Raw genomic sequence first — 23,686 nt, forward strand, 5'->3', positions numbered from 1 at the left:
CCATCAAGTTCACAAAAGAAGTGAAGTTGTGGGGCTGGAGAGATGGCTGAATGCTTAAGAGCACTGTTTGCTCATCTGAAGGTCCTGAGTTCAATTCCCAGAAATCACATTCCGTCTTCTTTTGGTGTACAGGTGTACATTTAGGCAGAACACTGTACACTTAATAAATAAATCTTTAAAAAAAAAAAAAGAGGTGAACTTACATAAATACTGATAAAATGCTTCCCAAATAGAATTTCCAGTGGTTTCGCAGTCCTCAACCTTAAAAAAAAATTTACTCATTACTTATTTATTTGTGTGTATATATGCACACCTGTTTGTGTTGGAAATATTTGAACCCAGGTCATTAGCCAGCACTTTTACCTCTTGGGCCATCTCACCTGCCCAACTTCTTAAAACAAAAGCATGGTTTATGTTAATATTATGCACATAATCCCCAGGCCCAGGTGTTTGTATAAATGTTCTCAGGGAATAGTTTATCTGTGGTGACGCTTAATAGCTAGGTCAGATAGTGTGGTCAGTTCCTAGTCATGAGATAACCCAGGCCACTTCCGGGGTCCACACTTCCTTTTTATTCTTGAGGTTCTTATTATTTATCCTTTTAAAGCTGTTTACATTTGAGTTTTTACGCTTTTCGCTTAGGAATTCTATTCACAGGCATTATATAACTAATTTGATTTGCCTCCTACTTATTTCAGTACCTGAAGTTACCATTTAGTTCTGTTCTGTTCTGCATTGTTTTTTACAATTTCCTTTTGTCCCAAGGACAAAATGCTGTAGAAATGAGTGACCTTCCTGCTCATGTGAGTGAGTGAGGTAGGACTCTACACATCACCCCTTGCCAATGAACATTAAGTATCTGGGACAGCGGGAGGCTAAACCCTTTTCTTCAAGTGCTAATGACTCCTCACTTCCCTTTGATTTTAGCTGACTGCTGTGCAGTAAATGTTCTGTATTTGTTTTTCTCTTTCTTGGGTATTCCTTCCATCTTTGATATGCTTGCTAAGGTGCATTTCAACGTGAGAAGAAATATTTGCAGTGTGTCCTCTTATTCTGCAATTGCTTCCGTGCATGTTCTCTACGTGTTTATACCTTGTCCATTTGCTCGGTCCTAGCTTAGTTTTGACTTACATCTTTTTCCCTGCATGTTTCCTACATGATGTGAGACTGGTGCCTCCGATCATCACCCGCGACATACAGGCGCTAACTAGTGTCCCATGCTGTTGATTTATTCACTCAAGGGTTCATCTCTGCTTCTGCCTCTTCAAATACTTACGTATAGGCTACTGCTCATGAGCTGTGGTGTGTGTGTGTATGTGTGTGTGTGTGTGTGTGTGTGTGTGTGTGTGTGTGTGTGTGTGTGTAGGCATGCCCACACACCCATGTGTTGTCATGTGCTTCTTACCAGGAAAACACTCTGTTCCCCCACATCTCCCTTTCTGGCTTCTTTTCTATTAAGTATTATTATTTGTTTAGTGTTTTCTGTGTCTGCATACACACGTGTGTGCATGTATGTGTGGGGGTGTGCGCATGTGCTTGCGTGCGTGCAATGACATGCACATGAAGATCAGAGGATGACTTGTGGGAGTTAGTTCTCTCCTTGTACCACTGGGTCCTGAGGTCAAACTCAGGTCATCTGGCTTGGGGCAGCCACCTTTACCTGCCGAGTCATCTTGCTGCCCCTGCCTGCCAGGTTTCTGTTTGACTTCCCTGTGAAGGTAGCCTAGGAGTTCTGGCTGCTTTGTGTCCAGTATCCAATACTGCTCATTCGTGCAAGAACAAAGCAAGTTCAAGGCCCAGGTGAAACAATGAAAGGTCCAGGACTGCCCGGTTCCCCTTGGCTGTTTTAGGACACGCTTTGGTCCAGGGCACTAGACATGGATGCTGTGAGCCCTGCTCTTCTCATTCTTTAAAACCTCAGGGCACTGCAGTTATATGGAGGTTTCTTTTGTTCTCCTAGAGACCCCGAATTTACTAAGAAACATGAAAGGATGAAGCCATGGCCAGTTTTACCTCTTATGCCATCTGCCTGATTTATTTTTGCTTTCAGCTTTGTTATATACAACCTTCACACACCCCTATTAAAAAGTACTCTCTTTCTACCTCTCCCCCCTCTCGTGTGTGTGTGTGTGTGTGTGTGTGTGTGTGTGTGTGTGTGTGTGTGTGACAGAAAAGGAAGGAAAGTGGGAAAGCTAAATAGAAGAGGGAGGCCCAGTAGCTCAGCTCTGGTGCTTCAGCAAGCATAACACCCAGTTTTCTCCATGGCTTCATTCTCTCTCTCTCTCTCTCTCTCTCTCTCTCTCTCTCTCTCTCTCTCTCTCTCTCTCTCTCTCTCTCTCTCTCTCAAGAACACATTAATTCAAAGATGTAATTTCAGACCTCTGATTGTCAGAGCAAAAGCATGATATGCCAAGGATGGATTTTGTATCACACAAGAATCAGAGGGCTTATATAATCCAATACTGCTTATCTGTACAAGAGCAAAGCAATTTCAAGGCCCAGGTGAAACAGTGAAAGGTCCAGGACTGCACGGTTCCCCTTGGCTGTTTTGGGACATGCTCTGGGCTACAGCAACAGACATGGATGCTGAAAGAACCATGCTGCTGCACAGCTTCCACTTAAGGTTCAGCCACAGGACAGTTTTGTTTTAAACTGGGTGGCCACATCACTTACATCTTATTTTCCTGAAGCCTTATCCTATGTCTCTCCTGTTTGCCAGAAACTATCAAAGAGCCCAGGTCTAATGTGCTAGAAAGCTCTGCAATCTCATGAGCCAGGAGATGTGGCAAACACACCTTCCTGAGGGCGTCCAACTAGATCTGCCTCACAAAGGAAGAAAAGAGATTCCAGGCCAGCTGGAAAGTGTTTCCTTACCACAGACATACTGGCTTTGCCTCCATTGTCACCCCATGTCAGTCATGCAGCCACTGTTCCTTTCTCCAGTTCAGGGACACATCATTAGATGAAGATGAATTTAATGTATTTAATGATTTAATGCAGGATATTGGTCCTAAAAATTACTTGTGATAATACCAAGTAAAATATCTCTTGCTAGTTTATAAATATATACAGTTGACTTTAGGCTGTTACTTAAATAAAAATATAAATTATAAATCCTTTGAGTTATCAACATAGTAAACATGGTTACCAGCAAATCTAAAGATCAGTTGTTCTTGGCCCAGTGATCTTATAATCCACTGTTTTGGTAGTCGGTGAGTGATATGTTTGCCTATAACATCTTTAACTTTTGTATTAATTGTTTCCAGGCATACACAGCCTTTTGACATTGCCACATTATTTCTTTATTTACAAATGTATTGGCCCACGTTCCAATCTATCTTTGGTGCATGCGGCCTATGGCCATAGGTTGGACACACCTAGCTAAGCCTGATTTCTAGCAACTTATTACTCTTATTTACTCTTATTACTGCTGTGCCTTATTTTATTTTTCTTGGTTAAGTGGAATGGCTTTCTGGGGGATTGTGAGAATCACAGACTGTGACACAAAGGTTTTGAAATGATGAGCTCATCATACACAAGGCATGTTGCATGATCATCCAGCTGGAGTTTTCAAAGGAAGTTTCACGGAGTCACAGAGTTGCAAGGCAACCTGGTCCGGTCACCAGTCTTGGCAACACTGTTTTTACTTCTTGTGTCCTCAGAGATCTCACCACCCAGATGTGAGCCTCTCTCCATCTTCTTTGTCTCGCTAGGGAGGATGAACATGCCCTCATCCAGCAGTACTGCCAGACACTGGGCGGGGAGTCCCCTGTGAGCCAGCCACAGAGTCCAGCTCAGATCCTGAAGTCCGTGGAGAGGGAAGAGCGAGGGGAACTGGAGCGGATCATTGCTGACTTAGAGGAAGAGCAAAGGTGTGCTAGACCCAGCAGAAGAAAATACCCCACTCTCTCCCTCCTAAGACGACTAAAGTCCCTCTCCGCCCTCTTTTCAGAGCGGTTGTCTAGGACGTCACAATGAGGTCAAGGTTTGGGAAGTTATTAGCAGGCTGGGGTGTGGGTGGGGCCCCCTGCATCTGTAGCTTAATGTTGGTGCCTGGAAGCACTCTTGCTTGAAGCTCATTTTCTTCCCCCTAACTCTTCCTGTTAATAAATGTTCTTCCATAAGACAAAGAGCAGCAGAGGCTAAATTCGAAGTTCCCAGTTTGGGAGAGAAGACGATATACGTGATAATAATCCTTTTATTTTGTGGGGTTTTTTTTTCTTTTCTGTATTAGAAATCTTCAGGTGGAATATGAGCAGCTGAAGGAGCAGCACCTAAGAAGGGGGCTCCCTGTGGGCTCCCCTCCAGACTCCATCGTATCGCCTCACCACACGTCCGAGGATTCGGAACTTATCGCAGAAGCTAAACTCCTCCGGCAGCACAAAGGGCGGTTGGAGGCCAGGATGCAGATTTTGGAAGATCACAACAAACAGCTGGAGTCTCAGCTGCACCGCCTCAGACAGCTGCTGGAGCAGGTAGTGGGGTAGAGTCCTGTGTGGCATCTCTCTCTCCATGGCACCTGCCCACCTCCCAGAAGCCTGGGCCTGGGCCTGCCACAGCTAATTCATTGTTTACTGGCTTAGAAATAATATCCCTGTTTGCGTGTACGAATAGAATCTTCACTGATCCAGAAATGTGTGTTTTCCCACCTGACTGTAGAATTTCACATTCTGAGCTTGGAGTAGTTTGATTTAAAAACAATCCTGTGGGACACAGAATCTGTATTTCATAAGGAAAGCTTCTGTGGAGACTGAGGACAGCAAGTGACCTAAAACCTCCAGCCTAACGCTTTCTTCCAGGGAAGCAGGAGCGAGCAGGTACCACAACAGTCACGCTTTGCAGAGAACAGAGGAACAGATGTCTGTTATCTTGCCACTGTCCCTTCCTCACGCTGGCGGATGTTCTATAACAGTGGCTTGCAAACTTTCCTGCCAATAGGAAGCACATTTTAGGTTGGGAAGAAAACATGCGCTTATGACGAATACAGAATAATGCACGCCTTTAACAGAGATGGCATCTCTTAGGATGTCTTCCCTATTTTCCTTTCGCTCCTTCCCTTTCTCTTTCGCTGCTCTTCTTTCTTTCTCTGTATTTTCACTCCCTGTCCCCTCCCTCCCTCCCTCCCTCTTTGTTTTCTCTTGCTTTTATATCTTAATATTGATTAGAAGCTGGTACATTCATTTTATGATTCCTCACTGGCTAACAACCTAGAGGGTTTTTGTTTTGTTTTGTTTTGTTTTTAAACCACCATTCTTTGGTTTATGAAAGAAGCGTAGGGTACAGCTTCTGCCTTCCTGCTTCTGGCAGTCTTGTGAGAGGAGGCAACAGAGTGAAGACAGGATGCACCTAGCACTTGAAGAGGACATTCAGTCACGGAGCTGACAGCGAGGATGCCTTTGCAGCAGATGTGTGTAGGGTCATATCCCCGCATAGGATTTCCTGACTGGCACCAGCATTCGTGTCACAGTTGCCTTTTTTCTCCTGCCCCTGTGATGTGGCATCTTGTGACATCCTAAGAGAGATAGCCTTTTCTACAAGTGACATATTGCATCAAAGAAAAACATTTCTCCATGGATTTGCTTACACTTGAGAACAATATCTTGACACAGTTGCCACAAGGGTCTTTTTATCCTGTCAGAATTCTTTAAAACATTATAATTTGTCCATTACCTATATAGCAAGTGGTGGATCTCTCTCCTTTCTTTGGCCATTTACTTTTCTATGTCTGTCATTGTAGAATTTCTTTGACATGACTCTGTGAGCAGTTTACTTAAAAGTCTGAAAACTCTGTGTCTTTAGAAAGTAATAGTTTCCTAAGTGAGTCAAGACTTGACTTTCTATTTGCTTGCTTCTATCTTGTTTGCTTGTGTTTTCTTGATCCCAACCTCAATATCATGTACATTGGGAGTAAATGTTGCTTCTAGAGTGAATTTGAGGTCCCCAAGTGGTACCTGAATAAGGGATGAGTTTCCTTGTGTGAACTCTTAGAACAGCAGTTCTCAACCTGTGGGTCACCACTTCTCTTGGGGGTCAAATCACAGGGATTACATATAAGATACCCTGCATATCAGATATCTGCAGTACAATTGATCACAGTAGCAAATTTACAGTTATAAAGTAGCACCAAAAATAATGTATGGTTAGGGAGGTCACCATAACACGAGGAACTGTATTAAACGGTTGCAGATGTTTATAGAGCATCAAATGTCTTAGAGCATCAGACGTTAATGTGCACAACTTCATGTGCACCTGGTGACGTCACAGGAGTCTTTGCTTGTTGTACCTTGTTGATGCTTTTAGGAGGGAAGAAAGGCTCTTGAATTCACTCTAACCCCCCTCCCTCCCTCCATTCTATTAGACCAAGACCCTAATGGCTCATGCGCCTTCAGAATTGCACAGTAATGCTCTTGGAACTTGCTGATATCTAAGTGGCTCAGAATATCCCAGTCTGTGGAGCTCTTACCTTTTCATAAACGATTTAGCATAAGTGCCAGAAGTCGATGGAAATTTTAACTCAGTATAAACAGGGGAAACGACCAGACTTCGACTAATAGAGATTTAATGGAAAAATCTGTATCAGAAGAAACTTCTACATTCTCTCTCATACTATAGATCCCGCTTTCTATTTTGACCATGTACTTATCAGCACAGCTATCGCCAGTTCACAGATATGCACAGGGGCTCTTACAGAGGGTTTGCCCTGGGTCAGACCAGGCAAACGGCTTTAGAACGACTCATTCATCACTTTCCTGACAAAGATCTATGACACGCCATGGCCGGTAAAGCTTTTAGCATCGCTTGCTTCCTCTTGATTCTGAGTCCACACTAAGTTGTTAACACTAAAACAGTTTATACACATGAAATCTGTGATGCAGAAGGTTCTATAGTTTGCCTAGAACCGTCCTGTCTCTGAGCAGCCCAGGTGGAATTTGAATTCAAGCTGCTGAATCCAAACCACTGAGGTAAATACTCTCCAAATCGCCTCTGAAGGGAGCAATTTTGCAAGTTAAGCACAATTTGCTATTTTAGAGTCCCAATGCTAGTTTCTGAAAGATGATCCCAACCTACTTCTAAGTTCACTAGGTTGATGTGAAAATAGCTTAATAGTTGAGAGTTGAAAATGGCAGACATAAATAAATCATGCCATATAGCAATAAATTCTTAAAACCCAAAGATGGAAGAGAGCATGTGGCACTCAGAAGTATTCACGTGCTGACCCAGTCAGTGCTGAAATGCATCTGAGATTGCCCCAAGATGAGCAGGGGCGAGGGGAGGAATGCCATTCCTTCTAGGTTCCGTGAGTCTTTCTTACTCTAACTTCCCATGTGATTTCAGCCTGACTCTGATTCCCGCATCAACGGTGTCTCCCCCTGGGCTTCGCCACAACATTCTGCATTGAGCTACTCACTTGAGCCTGACGCAGGTCCACAGTTCCACCAGGCAGGTGGGTGTCCCCAAGGCACAGCCGCTGCACGCAGCTGGCTTTGGACTCAGCCATCTTTTTTGTTGTTGTTGTTGGTGGTGGTGCTTTTCAGTTTGCTAGCATTCTTACATCTGGGTGCTCTGGAGCATAAAACATTCTTCTCTTTAGTCTGCAAGGAATGTAGATCCATTTTAATAGTAACAAAAAACACTTTAGTTATAATGTGCTTGTTTATAAAATGTGTAGGAGTGGATTCAACTTCGGTGAAAGATGAAAAATGTTCCTTTCATTTGAAATAAGCAAGGCATTAAGGTTTTTTTTATTTTTGGTTTTTGCTTTGAGACTAAGCGTGTGTGTGTGTGTGTGTGTACACGCGTGTGCGTGCACGTGCAGTGTATGTTCAAGTATGTGAGAAGGTGTTCCCAAATGCCAGAGGAGGACATCAGCTCTCCAGCTGTTACTTCCCACTTTATTCCTTTGAGATAAGGTCTCTCACAAAACTGCAGCTAGAATGGGCAGCAAGCTCCAGCAAGCCCTCATCATCAGGGTTTACAGACACACAGGCTCACAGCCCCCAAAAATGATTGTTGACAGTATATTATTTCTCTATAATGCAGAACCTAGTGCTGAAGGATGTCATCACCAACCATGGTACCCTCTACTTTATCCATCCTAGTCTCTGTGGAAATTGCTCTGCCTGCCCTGTAAGGAAGAATTGTTACCAACACCATCAGCTGCATGGGGCCCTCTCACTGACAGTACTGGTGTTAAAAACACTATTGTGGTTTTAATCATAGAATAAAAAATATATATCAAAGTACTATAAAGCATAGATTTCTTTTGCATCAAGATAAAATCGCCTGTCATAAAAGTTCCAAAATAAAAATGAAAAGGAAAGAAATTGGGGGAATATTTTTATGTGCAAACTAATGGATTTTCAACCAGCACACTGGCATTAAATCTACTGTTAACTTATTTTCCAAGTTTATATTTTTGTGTCATTATTTAAACTTAGCCACACAAACATACCATACATTTTAACTACCTAAAAGTCTGTGGCTGGGGATGAGGATGCAGGACAGTGGTAGAGAACTCCCCTGGGTTTTCCAAAGACCTGGGCACCATCACTGTGTGTGTCTTACACTGTGCATGTGTATGTGCGTGTATTACGCATGTCCAATGAATACATATTTCTCCTGTTTCTCTCTCAAATTGTTCTATTAATATTTTCGGGCTGGTTATAATATTTTTGCCTGTGACCAGTGCTTTGCTAGAAGGATGGCCATTGATTTCAAGCACCTGTTTTCTCCGTGTTTTCTCATAGCATCTGAGGACCTGCTGGCCCCGCCTCACGACACCAGCACGGACCTCACAGAGGTGATGGAGCAGATCAACAGCACGTTTCCCTCTTGCAGCCGTGAGTAGGATCGATCGTGGTACCACTGCAGTGTGCCTGTCTCATGGCCTTTCTTTTTCTCCACACTCAACCCTCTGTCTTCTTTGGTACAATGACAAAAGCCAGTGTTAGAAACATGGTATAGGTTGTTTTGAAATAATATAGACATATGCTGACAGTGAAAATGAAGCTCCACACTGATGCCCGATGGATCTTGGGGTGCAATGGCAGTATGACCCCACTCTTGGAACTTTTCCCACGTGCCTCATACGTGACGAGACAAAGTCTAATAGAACAATGCCTGGTTTTGGGATGAAACTTCATTTGAGTGTAGGCTATAAGCAACTTGTGTCACTTCAAGGAAAGGCCTTTAGTGATGTGCAAAACTAGTACGAAAACAGCCTTTCTAAGGTAACTTCCTAACTTTCTTGAGATGTATCATCAGATGTCTTCATAACAGGCTCAGGAAAGAATTATTTTTGGCTTCCTCTCCCTCTTTAAAGGGTTCTTTTTTTTCTCCTCAGGGAATAAAATAATCATTGTGTAAAAGCCAAATGATTCACAGGGTCACAGATTATGAGTCTGAATTTCGCCATATAAACAGCCAAGTGCCAGAAAAATCACCCAATGAGAGCCATCCAAATCCCGGGGGAAATTACATAATGATTTTCATCGATTGAATTTTTTAAAGTGGTTTCTCTCTGGCATCTTGCCACCTTGCAGATTCTGCTCTACTCTCACCTTAGAGACCTCTGTGGTCTCTCAGCTCAGCACCGTTCGGCTTGAGTCCATAGACACACCACTTTAATGCCCCAGTTCTAAGTACTTTTAAAGAGCATGCATGTGTCACTTATAGTTTGGGGGTGAATCCTCTCAAATGGATGTTAAAGGCAGCCAGTCAATAAACAGGATTTTGTATAAATCTCAGTCTTTATTTTCTCTGTTTTATCTTAGCTTTCTAGACAATGTTATCCTAAATGAGAAAAAAAAATGTATCAATTGTTGGTACAATTGATAAACATGTTAAGTCTGTTGTATTTACTGTAGTTCAAGGTTGAATTTCATTTGAGAGGTTTTTGTTCTGACATATATTATCCACTGGCTAGGGAAAAAAATAACTATACCATGTTTTATGAGTTAGAGTTGCAAAATTAAAATTTTTAGAAGCTATTACTTCTTAGCTCAGCTTCCACATAAACACATTCAACATTAAAGAACAAATTTTGGAAATTGAATTCTGCTTAGAAATTTTTATTTAAATGTCATGCTGGACCTTTTCACTTTAAACGTCTGCTGGCAGTGAAGTCAGAGTGTGAAATATGCTTAAAATCTATGCTTTGTAGTGAATATAAAATGTGTAATTTCTATATTGAAAATGTTGTGCCACGAGTTCAGGATTTTTTTTTCTTACAAGTCTCTTTTTCTAAAGCATTTCCAAATCTTTCCCAAGGCATATTCTGAAATGTATATTTGATCTTAAAAATATTCATCTATGACTTGCTTAAAACAGAATATAATATAAAAAATTATAACGGTAGACTAACACTGAGTTTTCAGAGAGGCAAATGTCGCTGCCTCATGCCCTGACCCCTGATGCGAGTATAAAATTCCCATTGGTTGGGAACAAGGTGAGCTGGTCCATGGTGATTGGTTTCTGAGACGAGACTTAGTCTCTATGGAGACCACACTGCAGAGGCTAAAGCCTTCCCTTGCACTGGGAGCTCTTTCATTGTGACATCATCCTTGGAGCTCACAAGGACATTTATAGAGGCTTGCAATTCCGTAAGAGGAAAACTGTTCATACTCTCCTTAAGTGTGTATACCCAGCAGTGTTTATAGTGTTGAAATTTTCTGTGGATGAGCACTCCTAGTCATGGGTTATTATGAAGAATCCAAGTACCTCTTAAGTAAGAAGTAGTGTGCAGTATGTTTTAGAATCCTGTGGAATTTACATGCTATTTTTTTTTTAACTTCTGAAAACGGCGCTGTTTGTTCTTTTTCATTATGTATATTCATATTTTTCACTGGATTAATATAGAATACCCAAGATAAGAAATACTTTTCATTTTTTTAAAAAAGGCCTTCATTGGTTCATTTATGAAACTGACGCATATCTCAGAATTCTGTCTAAAATTATTAAATACTTTGAAATTGGTAGAGAATCACTTAGTGCATGGTATAGGTCTGGTGCCTAACACATACTTCCAAGTTGATGTGGTCCAAAGTTTACTGGGATGGTCATGTTTCTAGCTGGAGAAGTTTGACGGTTGAAAATTTCCCAGATAGTACTTTAAAGGTTTTACGGGATTCATTAGTTTTAATGCTCCACTTAAATTGCTCAGTTAGCAAATATTTTATTAAGGGTCTGTAATTCCCAAAGCTTCCTGACCACCTTTAGACGTTTATCCAAATAAATAGGATTGGCACCCTCTCCATGCCAGAACACTCTCTTGAGTCTCTGTAAATAAGGGGGACCTTCAAATTGCTTATAGCCAGTGTGAGATGGATGAACCGATCTGCATGTTAATCTTGCCTTTTGATCCTTTGTGGATTAAAAAATTTGCATGGTTACAAATGAATTTTTCACTCATGGCAATTTTGGAATTAGGATGAGAGTCTCTTCAGAAATCTTAATTGCATGAGTAGCTTATATTAGCTTATTTTTTTAAACCATGTCTACATGTTGTGCATGAGACTTTTAAGTTTCTTGCATTTGAATTCATATCACATTTGGCACTGCTGATGTCTTTGGATTACGGCCTTTTAAAATGGCATTGCATCTCAAAGCAAAGAGGTGGGCATAACCATTTCACCCTCCAAATTAAAGTATTGAATTTAATTTGTGCTGACAATTAGCAATTAATTTGGTAAAACAATCTACTAATGACTATGGCCATTTCTTTGTTAGCGTAATGTAGTTTTCTTTTGTTGTTCAAATGTATGGAATAGTTGTAGAAAGTTGAGTGTTTTGCTGCTAGAATCAATGCTTTTAGAATTACTGTGAACCTACTGGGATATTTCCACTGTGGCCAGCCTGCATGTGTCAAGCTTGAATGTCATCCATCAAAAACTCAAGACTTTAAAAAGTGCAATGATTTTCTAATTTTCCTTAAAAATATATCAGTAGAGATTGTTCGGGGGACTGCCTATAGCCTTTTATTTGATTAAAACAGATAGGGCCGCAAAATAGATTAACTTCTGTGTAGGGTTCGACTGTTATATAGCCGTTACCTAGGAGAGAAGCATAACTGTCCTTCCAATGGAGTGAGCATTTGTATCATGGCCTAACTAACAGTTCAGCCTGCCTGCCCGCCCTGGGCTAGAGCTCACATGCTTACACAGGCTCCCTACACCCTGTAGGAGTAGGCTTGCTTTAGCTTGCTTCTTCTCCCAAATACTAGGGCTCACATTTTCCATTCCATCGCTGGGAGGGTGCCCTTCTTGCCTTCTTTTTTTTTTTTTTTTTTTTTTCCTCCCTCCTCACAAAGACCCAGCATGTACTACAGATACTTTTTCTTCCCCCTCAACACAGGAAAATAAGAGACGGAAAGCATGCAACGTGCTAGCTAGGTGATCAGAGACACCCCTCATTTGCCCAAGGATAGATGTTTGCCATTATTAGAAAGCAAGTCTCCCCTTTTCTTTCCTTATGTTGAGTATGGTTCAACAGTGACTGTGTTAGATATTGGCAGGCTTATAGGACACAGTCAGTGGCTTACAAACAAAACAGTGAAACAGAAAGACTTTAGTTACTGTTCAGAGAGAAAAATCATGTCTCTGGTATTGGAAGGAAGAAGATACCCTTCCCAGGAGGCTTTAAGAATCCTAAGCCTTGTGGGCACTAAGGACAAACGCTTTCCCCTCCTGTAGCCCCAGCTTTCCTCAGGAAATGCCATTTGCTCAGCAATGCTTTTAAAGAATTTATTTATTCTTATTTTATGGGCACAAAAGTTTTGCTTGCTTGTATGTCTGTGTTCCGTGGGTATGGAATGCCAGTGAAGGCCGGAAGAAGGAGTCCTATCCTCCGGAGGCACAGACTGTTGCAGGTTGTAATATGGGCACTAGCAGCCAGTATTCTGAACTGGTGAGCCAAGCATCTCGCCAGCACTGGGATTTTTGAAAAATAGAATAAAGCAGCGATTCTCAGCCTGTGGGTTACTACCCCTTTGGGCGGGGGAGGGGGTCAAATGACCCTTACATAAGGGTCACCTGTCGGATATCCTTCATATCAGATATTTACATTATGGTTCATAGCAGTAGTAAAACTATAATTATTAATCATTGAAACTAAGTTTATGGTTGGGGGCCACCACAACATGAAGAACTGTATTAAAGGGCTGTAGCATTAGGAAGGTTGAGAACCACTGGAAGCCTGCCTAAAACATAGGTGTAGACAGTGGTCTCTTTGGCCCTTGCTGTTCTCCTTCAGAGAGCATTGCTCTATAATCAGCTTTATCTTCTAGGCCACACTGTGTAATCCTCTCTGAATTTTTAAAAAAAGATTTATTTATTATGTATACAGTGTTCTGCCTGCATGTACACTGCCCGCAGGCCCAAAAGAGGGCACCAGATCTCATTATAGATGGTTATGAGCCACCATGTGGTTGCTGGGAGTTGAACTCAGGACCTCTGGAAGAGCAGCCATTGCCCTTAACCTCTGAGCCACCTCTCCAGCCATTACTGAATTTTTTTAATGATGCACAAGAACAAGGGGCATGAGGATGATCCCTCTGAAAGATGAGTCTGACAAAGCAGAAATCTAGAAAGGACTTGGTGGTGCCAGTTTTCGTAAAGCTCACGACATCAGCTTCTCTGTTGTGGGCTCCATTATGGGGAAGATAGTGCAAGGTAATTAGACTCCATAGTCTAACTTCTGTGCTCTCAACTGAACCCATGGAAGGCTTTACTGTTGATCCCAGGCCTGAGAGCACTGAAGAACAGACTAGCCCTCTCATTGATACAAGCATATAACTACCATCTTCCCACAACTTCCAGCAAGGGTGAGCCAAGGTTTGCAGAAAAGACTAATTCCCTCTGATGACCTTTTGGTTGACTTGTATATTCAACACAGTATATAGGATATCCTCTGTACTTACTATGTGTAAGCCAAAAAATACATGGCACAGTTTTAAAATGAAGTTTTAAGATTTCTTTTTTATCAAAACTAAAAGCTTCCTAAATGTTTTAGTACATATGTTTTTAAAGAGCTAGCATATGTTTTGTGTGGATTTTTTTTTTTGGTAGAGTGTATTTTAAATCGCATGGAGTATGAAACGCTTACTGGGGAAACTGGCCTTGGCTAGAGCATTTGGCTAGAGGGTGGGAGAGGCTGGCTCCTACTTCTTGCTAGTATACCTGTGAGGACAAAGCTATTCCCTCACTCGGAGGAGCACTCTACACAATTGCATGCATGAGAAGGGAAGCCACAAAGCAATAGTAAAGCCCTCAATTGATTTCTTCTATTTTCTTTTTCAGCAAATGTCCCCAGCAGGCCACAGGTAAGAGCTAATGGCTCCATTGACTCCACTGTCTTGATCCCAACCTGGCGTAAGCACATTAGCTCCTATTGATTTAATCTTACTTCATTCTCCATTTAAATAAGGGGAGCCCCAGGATGTCTATGTGTCGCTTGGTTCTGGACAACAAATCGTTGCTTTGGAGGTGTTGGGCAGGGACATGGGGTTCCCAAGCCAGAAACTGCCAGGCACCCAAAGGACCTATGCTGGATCTCTGTTCTCATTCCGTGCTATGTACAATATAAGTCACTCTGTATAGATTTGACTGTCTTCTTATCTCACATGTCACATGTCACAGAACTCTGACTTTGAAATGTGCCTGGTACCTCAAGAGTAATACCGAGATCATTAATTCCAATCAAGGGGGAGTTGCCACTTTTCTTTTAAATAGTATATCAAGCTCATGTGGAAGCTGGAACTGACTAGCTTTCAGTTTTGTTTTGTTTCTTACGAGGATCTTTAATTAAAATATAACACCAAGCCAAAGCATATCTTTGGAGAACATTTTCTCCTGTGAATGTATCTGCCTTTTTAAAACAATGAACACTGTCTCTTCTTATTGGCAAACAGAGCTGGGGTCTTGGCTAGAAGACAGGTGGCTGTAGAGCAGACTTGTGACTCAGTGGGGAGAGTTTGCATCTTCTTCTTCTGATGTCTGTTGTCCTGGTTAATTGGAAGCAAGGCTTTTAAAAGGGAAGCGATATAGCAGAAGGATCATCAGAGGTGCAAGGGGAGATGGGAAGATGTGCCCATGTCCAGGGGAGCAGACACATCCAGAAATAGAGTGTGACCAAAACACCACTTTGTGTGCCAGCCATCCCTATGGTTGTGCTGACCTCTAGCCACATTCAAGTTCATCATGAAAAACACCAGAGTTGACTAGTTTTCCATGAATTGATTTTGGAGAGTTGACCATGTTAAGCCAGTTGAGTATAAGGCTTCAAGCGACAGTGCAAAGGAGTGATTTTAAGAATCGCCAGTCTTGAGTTCAGTTGTGAGGGATATGAGGGCATGTTCTGGGCAATTGATGGGATGAGAGAGTCCATGATGCACATCTTATGCTGTCAGAAGAAGGCAATGATCTATGTCTTACGCTGTCGGATGATGAGATGGGCGTTGCCATCCTAGCAGAAGTAAGCTGACGTTAGAGATGGTCATCAGGAAGTGTGACAGTAGAAATTGAAGTATTAGAGGGACCACCAGTAAAGGCAATGGTTGGTTTTGGACATTTGTGTGAATGGTTAAAAAGGGTAGAGGGTAGGATCCCTGACAGAGAGGTCACTTCATGGGATGGAAACTCCTAAGCTTTTCAGATACCTCAAAGTGAATGACTTTGAGATATGAGGAATGAATGAACATGGTTGAAGGGGCCAGCGGATGACATAACGGGTTGCTGGACTCTGATGATGTGAAATTCAAATAAGCGTTTTAGGGAGAAGAGAATGAAGTTAGCCCTGAATGCCTCTCTAAGCCCTGGTAACGGGCCCATGGTGGTACGGAGGAGCATAGAAGGGAGAGTTGTAGGTATCTTGCAGGTTATCCAGATGCTGTGTTTTCCAGAAGACCTGCATGCTGATCCAAGGCATCAGAGAAGGAAGCATTCTGGGAAGAGTAACAGGTGTGAGCTTTTTTGGTGGCAAACCACATGACCCAGAGAACAAAGACTGAGGAACTAGTGAGGGCATAGCCAGGAGACACGCTGAGAAATGTGCATGTCTTTATACAGCACAGGGCAGAGGGGATGGCAGGGTAAACAGGAATCACAAGCATGTAACAGAACCGAGAGAAAGGCTAGGGGTTCAGTTCTGATTGCTCCATGGTCAGGTCATGGCTGTAAAGATAGATGTCAACAAGGGAGATAGAATCTTCTTGCCAATCCTCAAGTGCATTACAACAAAAAGGCTCAGGACTTAAAGCAGAGAGTGATTATGGAGACCTCTCACTTGGGTCTTAGCTTTGAAGAAATTGAGTTGAAGAAGATCTATATTTTCCCTGATAATATAACAACCTCGTGGGTACAGGAAACACTTCTTATAGGAAGCTCCTTCCTCTCTGTCTTCTACCCTCTACTTTCTGCTTTTTCCCTGTGGAATTTTCCATACCCTGGGCCAAGTGGAAAGTCATGAAAAGTGTCCATTTTTACCTGGATGGTTGTGCTATACTTTTATTTGTAGAGCTGGAAATATAAATTTTTAGAATTAGTTTCCACTTTTTAGAATTCTGTTGCCTAAAAAGAGAGCTGTTATACACATACTTAATACAGTTATCCACATCCTGAATAAGAGAATATACGAAATAATTTTAATCCATTTTTAACAACAAATTAGCACCAAAGCTATAGTTAACAATATGAATTTATAACATGTTCCCCTCCCATGTGGAATGCATCCCTATCCTTCTGTGTTCTCAAAATATGTTCAGTTATCTATGGTTGCAATGACACCCATTCTAGAAAGAAATGAGAGCATATGCCTGGGCTAGCTTTCCCATCCACTTCACCAGTAGCCTGGACCCAGTGAGATCACCATTAACACTGGATGGTCTTTTTTTTTTTTTTTTTTTTTATCCTTCAGAACAGCAAAGTGTCCAGTTTAGAAGCAAATTTGACGAGAATAGGCTTGAAGCAAGACTCAACAGACTTCCGGTAGACCCAAGCGTAGGAGAGCCCCTCGGGAAACTTTGCCTGCAAGTAGTTTATGGATTTCCTTCTAGTTCAGGGAACCAGAATTTCATGTCAGGCTCTTCCACAGAGTGAGACCCAAGGGTAGGCAGAGAATCTTTACTGGGAGTCGCAAAAGAACCCTTATGACTCCATGAGACATGGCTTCTTTTAGGTTATTCCATTTTGGAGTAATTTTTAAAAAAATATGTCTAACAAGTACTTTTAAAAGATCATTTGCTTGCCTTCCCTGTAGAAACTGTGCTGTCACTTCCTTAGTGTAGCCTGGATTTAGATCCTTGGGCATAGTTCATTAGTGGACACCACTGCACGCCTTGGATGATAATTCCGGTCTTCTCTCTAAGGCAGGGATGGTAGAGTTATCAATGTGTCTCTCTCTGGAAGAGTTCTCCTCGTTTTTTCAGGAGTGCTCTCTCAGTAACTTAACACATACATCATTGCTACCTTCCCTAAGAAGAAGCCAAGACCTCTCAATTTTACCTTAGTTTCTAGCCTGGGCAAGAAAAAAGACATCTGGTCACCCTCCCACCCCTCTACCCTTATCCTCGTCACCTTATGTTGGTGTTGACTACTGTAATAAAAGGCTGACCACGTGACCTCAGGGTGAAGGCAATGTCCTCATTCTAGGCAGCAGAAAGTCACATAGGCAATGTGGGGACCCCTTTGAACACAGCCATATAAAGTCTGATTAGTTCTGAAAGAAGCCCTTATTTTCCCTTGAAGAATTGACAAGTCTTCATTACCTGAACAGTCTTCTGCAAATGTTGTTCTGACTTTGGTGTTCTCTCCTGCCACAGGCAATGTGAAGCATTTATCCAGCCAACCAACGTTTCCTGACCTTCAGTATTGCCCTCTTCTGCCAATGCCAATTCCAAGTCCCATTCAACCTGAAGCTCCCGTGGCTCTATGACACATGCTGTTGAGTGCTTGACCGTGTGTTCTACTGAGGGAATCAAACACTGATTATCCAAAGAGAAAAGGATATTTTGTTTTTATAATAACATATATTATTGTTTTCTTCTCCCCTTTCTATGCAACTGTAAATTAATGAACAGAGAAGTATTTGGAGGTGGTAATGCGTTTGTCACTGATTTGTATAATATATACAGCCATGGGAAAGTGGGTGGGGGCTTTCTTATATGAAACTGTCTTTTTAATATCTGAGAGAAAAATTACATAAATTACACCACTTTACATTATTACATTCCTTCTGCTGTTCATATTAACCCTGTACAATAACTTCATTTATTATTTGACTATTTTATCATTATATTTTGGTTATTTATAAGTTGATCAGCCATACAACCAAATAGATTTTGTGTATTTGTTTCTAAATTTGGCCAAATTCATAAGTTCATATATTTGAATAAAATATTTTTTATATGTGGAGTAAGCAGGAATTCTGAATATACTATTTAACATTAGATGAAATCACACACACAGTAACCACTGGGTGACTACAGTAAAGATCCTGCAGACTTAAATGGCGAGGCTGCTGAGGTGTTATCCCTCCTGCTTTTTATTCCTTTATTGTAAGTAGATCTCAGTGTCTTTATTTATTTCATCCTGCAATCTCTATGATAAAGAAGACTACATTGTAACAGTTTCAAAGAATTATTTTACCAAAGGTTACCATTTAAGCATATTTTCATTTTGACTCAGAAACAAAAGCTAGCACAACCTCTCCCAGTACCTTCAGCCTTGCATCTCATCGTAAAATACACAGCAGATTTTACCCATTGTGACATTAGAGTACATCGTTGTCTTCAGTTCCCTTTAAATAGAAATTTTATTGTTGGTTTTGTATTTTCAAGTCTTTCATAAGTTTTAAAAGCTCTGGTTTCGTTTATGAAAGGCAACAGATACTTAGTGCCTGTCTCATTTGAACCTTCGGGGCAGATGGACAGATGTCTCATGACCCCTCATGTGACCAGCAGCACATCTGGTAAGGATGTCAATCCCAAGCCTATACAACTGCTTCTCCAGAATGAAATTAATGCTTAAATGATTGTACTCCTGAGTGCATTCAACTAGATATTTCCTTATTTTTTTCTCTCTCTCTTTTTTTAACTTAACATTTAATTACCAACTGTAGAGAAACCAAAAATAAAAGTAAAGGTAATATGTTTTGTTTCAAACATATGTGCTTTTAGAAAACGTCAGGACATGCTAACTTTGGGTTCTCTTTCACTGGGCTCTGGCCAGGAGGAGGCTGAAAGTTAGGCATTGCTATTCTTCTAGGATCGGTTGGGTGGGTTGGGGGGCAAGGGTGTCTATTTGCAGCATAGATATTTTGAGAAGAAGAGAATTGTTTTATATAAGAGGAGAGCCATGATCACCTTTCTACCTCAGAACCATCTTCCTCTGTAATGTTGGATATAGCTTTATATGCCACAGTGTGCAAAGCCTTGGGCTTTCATTAGGCTATTTCATACCCAAGAAAACATCTGTTTAAACAACATCAACAAAAACTCCCTGAACTCAGAACCCCAAGATGTAGATTTGGTGTCTTCCTTGTTCTTGCTTTGAGAAGTCATGTATTCTTTTTTTTTTTCTCCCTGCCTGTATTTGTATGCAAATGATCTCAATCTGCTATTACAGAAAAAGCTACACAAAACACTACATTGTAACCTTCTGAGTAATAAATAAGAGGAAATATATTGCAGTAACCACAATGAGAAATAAGTGTATTGTTCTTTTGAAATACGTGGTTAAAAAACAAAACAAAACAAAACTAATCACAGACTGTCATCTAATCTGGTTACATACTGTATTTTTCATCCTGAATAAAAGTAATTTTAACACAAAATGACTTCACTGTTTGGCTGTGTTCACTGATGGAATCTGATCTTTATATGCATCTGATGAAAACAAACTGTAAAAAAGCCTATATTCTAATAAATCTGCATTTTCGGAAACTATCACTCATATACACTAATGCAGTCTCCTTTCACTCTTTATCTCTCTCCTTTCTTCTACATACATATGATTATCTATTTCTCAATTTCTCATTCAAATGAAAATCTTATTACTAGGGGAAAATGGATGTTACAAATATATTCACGAAGCCTATTGGACCTTCATTGTCCTAACCTGGGGCTATTGACATTTAGCTGGTTACTCTCTCGAGACTACTTTCATCACTAGATTCTGTCGTAGTTGTTTTCTGTTGCTGTAAAGCAACACTACACCAAGACAACTTATAAAGGAAAGCATTTAATTCGTAGATGGATGGTTTCAGAGGGTTAGAGTCCGTGCTTATTATGGTGGGGAAAGTGGCTGCTGGCAGGAAAAGTAGCTGAGAGCTTACATCTGATGGGCGAGCAGAGAGGGCCGGGGGAACTGGGATGGCGTAGACTTCTAAAATCTCAGAGTCCATTCCCAGTACACACCTCCTAACCCTTCACAAATAGTCCTACCAACTGAGAACCAAGAGGGAGGCCGTTCTCACTCAAACAGCTACAGATTCTAAAATCACCTGCTTATTGGTACTGTTGACTTTATTATATATTTTATGTGCAGTATGTATAAAATATACAACATATATATATATGTATTGTATATATTGTGTTACTTAATTCTAAAGTTAACAACTCTCTAAGAACTAGAAAATTCCCCCATAATCTATTATTTAAAAAGAGAAGAGAAATAATCCAATGGACTAACACTTTAAACATCTTGTCTACCATGAAGTATCACTCATGGTAAGGAAACCATTGGTTTCTAGTGACTTACTGAGTAGTCACTGAAAATAGAAGTAACAACAACTAGAAGAGCTTTGTAATTCTCCTTATACTTTAAATAACGTAGGTGCTCTTGGTATATATTTATTATTTGAGAAGACTGGTTCTTCAGATGCGTTTCCCGCATCATTAGTTTAACACTTAGTAAAGATACACTAAAATACCATCCCAACTACTGAAACCCGTGTTGAATGCAAAACCTGACTAGCTTGATTAATGTAAAGCTCTTGCTAACTGAAGGCTCTTGCTGTAGGGCTAAGAGTCCACACTGTGTGTCCAATGCCTGCAACAGCCTTTATCCCAAGATGAGGGCAGATGGCAGGCATCAAACCTCATTGATAAATGCTGGTTCAGGTATTGGGATGTGTTAGGCTCACCCAGGAAGGACTCCTGGAATGCAGTGAGACTTTCACACTTAGCTCAGATCACCAGAGGCTTGTGTTGCTGGTGGCAGGTTTGTTCCCAGGTCTAGGCTTGGCTGCCACTTGACTGAGACAATAGTCAGTCTAGGATGGTTATAGAAAGTTGGCTGTATCCTTTCATCCACTAGCAAGCTAACCTGGTCTCATGCAAAGGCAGATGTGGGGAGGGCGTTGGCAAAGAAGATCACAAGGCTAGGAAAGCCTAGATCACACCTCACTGAGAAACTGCAAAGATGGATTAGGGCCATTTTTCACCATGTAAGCTCTGGAGTATGTGAAGCAAAGGGCTTAGGGACAGAATACTGATGTCCCTACTTCCTCAGGCATCATATCTGTCACTTTGGTGGAATGGAATAGAAAGGAAGCATTCCCTTGACATGTTTTTCTGGTTTATTTCTATGTTGTTTTTAAAAATCAGCCCTTGCTGATTTGCGTGTATTAGAAGCCTTGTTTTCAGCCATACCTTGCTGGAATATAAGCCTGCTGGTTGATTTTCCTTCCGTCCTGCCTTTCTTTCTTCCTTCTTCCCTTTCTTTGTGTTTGTCAAAAGATTTTTTTTTTAATTAGTATGTACTGTCTAGGAGGATCTGGGGAAAGGGAAAGAATATGATCAAAATGCATTGTATAAATTTTTTAAAATATTAAAATTAGTGTCTATTAAGTCCCTCTAACTCAAGCTAAAAATGCAACCTCAGTGGACAAGGAAACATTATATGTCTGCGCCCCCTCCCCCAAGTAGAGTAAATGGATTATTCTAAACTCAGACTGAATTAAAAATTGTAGGTAGAAGAATATTACATAGGAGCCTCCTTTGCCAGATGAGTAGAAAGCACGGGATAGATCTGTCCCCCGGCATCCGATGCTTGTGTTTAAGGCAGAGAATTCGCATAAGCTCTCAAACTGGCACTAGCTCTCATCTCAGAGCCCTTTGCGTTGTGACATTGTAGAATATTTGCAGTCAGTGGGCAATAGTGGCACACACCTTTAATCCCAGCACCATTCGGGATGCAGAGGCAGGGAGATCTCAGTGACTGTGAAGCCAGTCTAGCCTACAGAGCTAGTTCTAGGACAGCCAGAGCTATACAACGAAACTCTGTGTTGAAAAACCAAAACAAAACCTCTCAGAGTATTTGCACTCTACTTGCATTTGGTTCAAGATATTCTTTTGCAGGCTGGGCCTTTTTTGAATTTTATATGTAGGGGATTTGAAAAGTTATCTGACAGCTTGCCCTTAGCCTAGCTCTCTGTTCCCAGAAGTCACAAATACTGAATTTCTAATTGTTTTGGTCAAGGCTCTTCAAGAAACAGATTCAAAGTGTATAAAGAGAGATGTAGAAAATTACTTTGAAAGATCAGTTCACACTATTATGCAGGCTAAGAAATCCTACCTTCTCTGTTTGCAAGCAGAAGGCCTGGTAGGGTGGTTCCAATCCAAGACCCAAGAGCCAGAGAGACAGAAAGTGTCCACCCCATTTAGAGTCCCATGGACAGAGAGGCAGGAGCATCATTAACTAGAAACAGCAGAGGGTGGATCTCCCAGCTCAGGCAGAAAGCCTCAGTGTAGCCTTCTGATTTGCATTCTACTTCAGCTCCTGATGGAGTGGCTCATCCTTACCCACACCTGTGTCAAGGGGAAGTCTTTCCAGCTAGCACTTCAAATGCTTATTTACTCCCGAAATATCATCACTGACTCCAAAATATTTTACCAGATATGTGGTCTAGTTACATTGATACATAGAAGAACTATATCATCATTATAAAAGGGACAACTTCCCAGGTTACTGTGGGATGTAATTACGATTAGTACCCAATATAACTCGCTTAAGACCCTTTCCCCCGAATGTTAAGACACTGATTTTTAAATGTTTGCTGTAAATTAATGATTTAAAAAAGAACATTTTTCTGCTTTAATTTACATAGAATGAAAATGTCACTATGTAAACCACTAGAAAAGTCTAAATTGTGCTGGTGTAAGTCTGGCTCAGGTCCAGTTTATCAAATTCCAAGGCAGGGCCACTTGTTATACTCTGAATTGTGGAGGCTGTGTGTGCCTCATGAACAACTACTGGGGGGTCGCCCATGCTGTACTTGTGCTCACACCTGTTGCACACAATCCTCACGTGTGCTCTGCTCATCTTCCCACCTCCGCCATCTCAAGCTGGCTTATCATGCCAATAATTTCACAAGTGATTTGTCCCAAATCACAGAAAATGTGCTGGATACGATGTGCACACAAGTTCAATAAGAGTAAATAAAAACGGAGAGTTAAAGAACTTTATGACTAACTGAAGGATGCTAACCAGGTATCAAAATGCTATCTTGACTTAAAATTTGGCCATATGAGTTAGACTATTACTTAAAAAAAAAAAGATCACTGTCCAAATTGCTGGAAGCAGAGTGAGTCTCTGCTTCAGGGTGTTTCCTAATCTAGTAGATAAACTCAGTGATAAGCAAGCTGTTGCAGTAACAAAGATGGTCGCTATGCAGATGTAGCTGCACCCCATAC

General features: G+C 41.2%; 1 protein-coding gene across 10 annotated transcripts in view; it reads left to right on the forward strand.

The window, feature by feature from the left end:
* UTRN (utrophin) overlaps positions 1 to 19,824 on the forward strand; it is a 490,767-nt gene extending 470,943 nt beyond the window's left edge. For 9 of the 10 annotated variants that reach the window (XM_084777015.1, XM_084777016.1, XM_084777011.1 and 6 more), the window contains 6 exons: positions 3,714 to 3,872; positions 4,235 to 4,475; positions 7,336 to 7,444; positions 8,748 to 8,840; positions 14,295 to 14,317; positions 17,813 to 19,824. In XM_084777015.1, the coding sequence (XP_084633141.1) occupies positions 3,714 to 3,872; positions 4,235 to 4,475; positions 7,336 to 7,444; positions 8,748 to 8,840; positions 14,295 to 14,317; positions 17,813 to 17,821 (634 nt within the window). In that variant the 3' untranslated portion in view covers positions 17,822 to 19,824. The remainder of the gene's footprint in view (positions 1 to 3,713; positions 3,873 to 4,234; positions 4,476 to 7,335; positions 7,445 to 8,747; positions 8,841 to 14,294; positions 14,318 to 17,812) is intronic. The other variant, XM_084777012.1, reaches the window with a different exon arrangement.
* The last annotated feature ends 3,862 nt before the right edge of the window (positions 19,825 to 23,686 follow it).

Source organism: Acomys minous (genome assembly GCF_964271855.1).
Source record: "Acomys minous genome assembly, chromosome: 3".
NCBI classification, from domain to species: Eukaryota; Metazoa; Chordata; class Mammalia; order Rodentia; family Muridae; genus Acomys; species Acomys minous.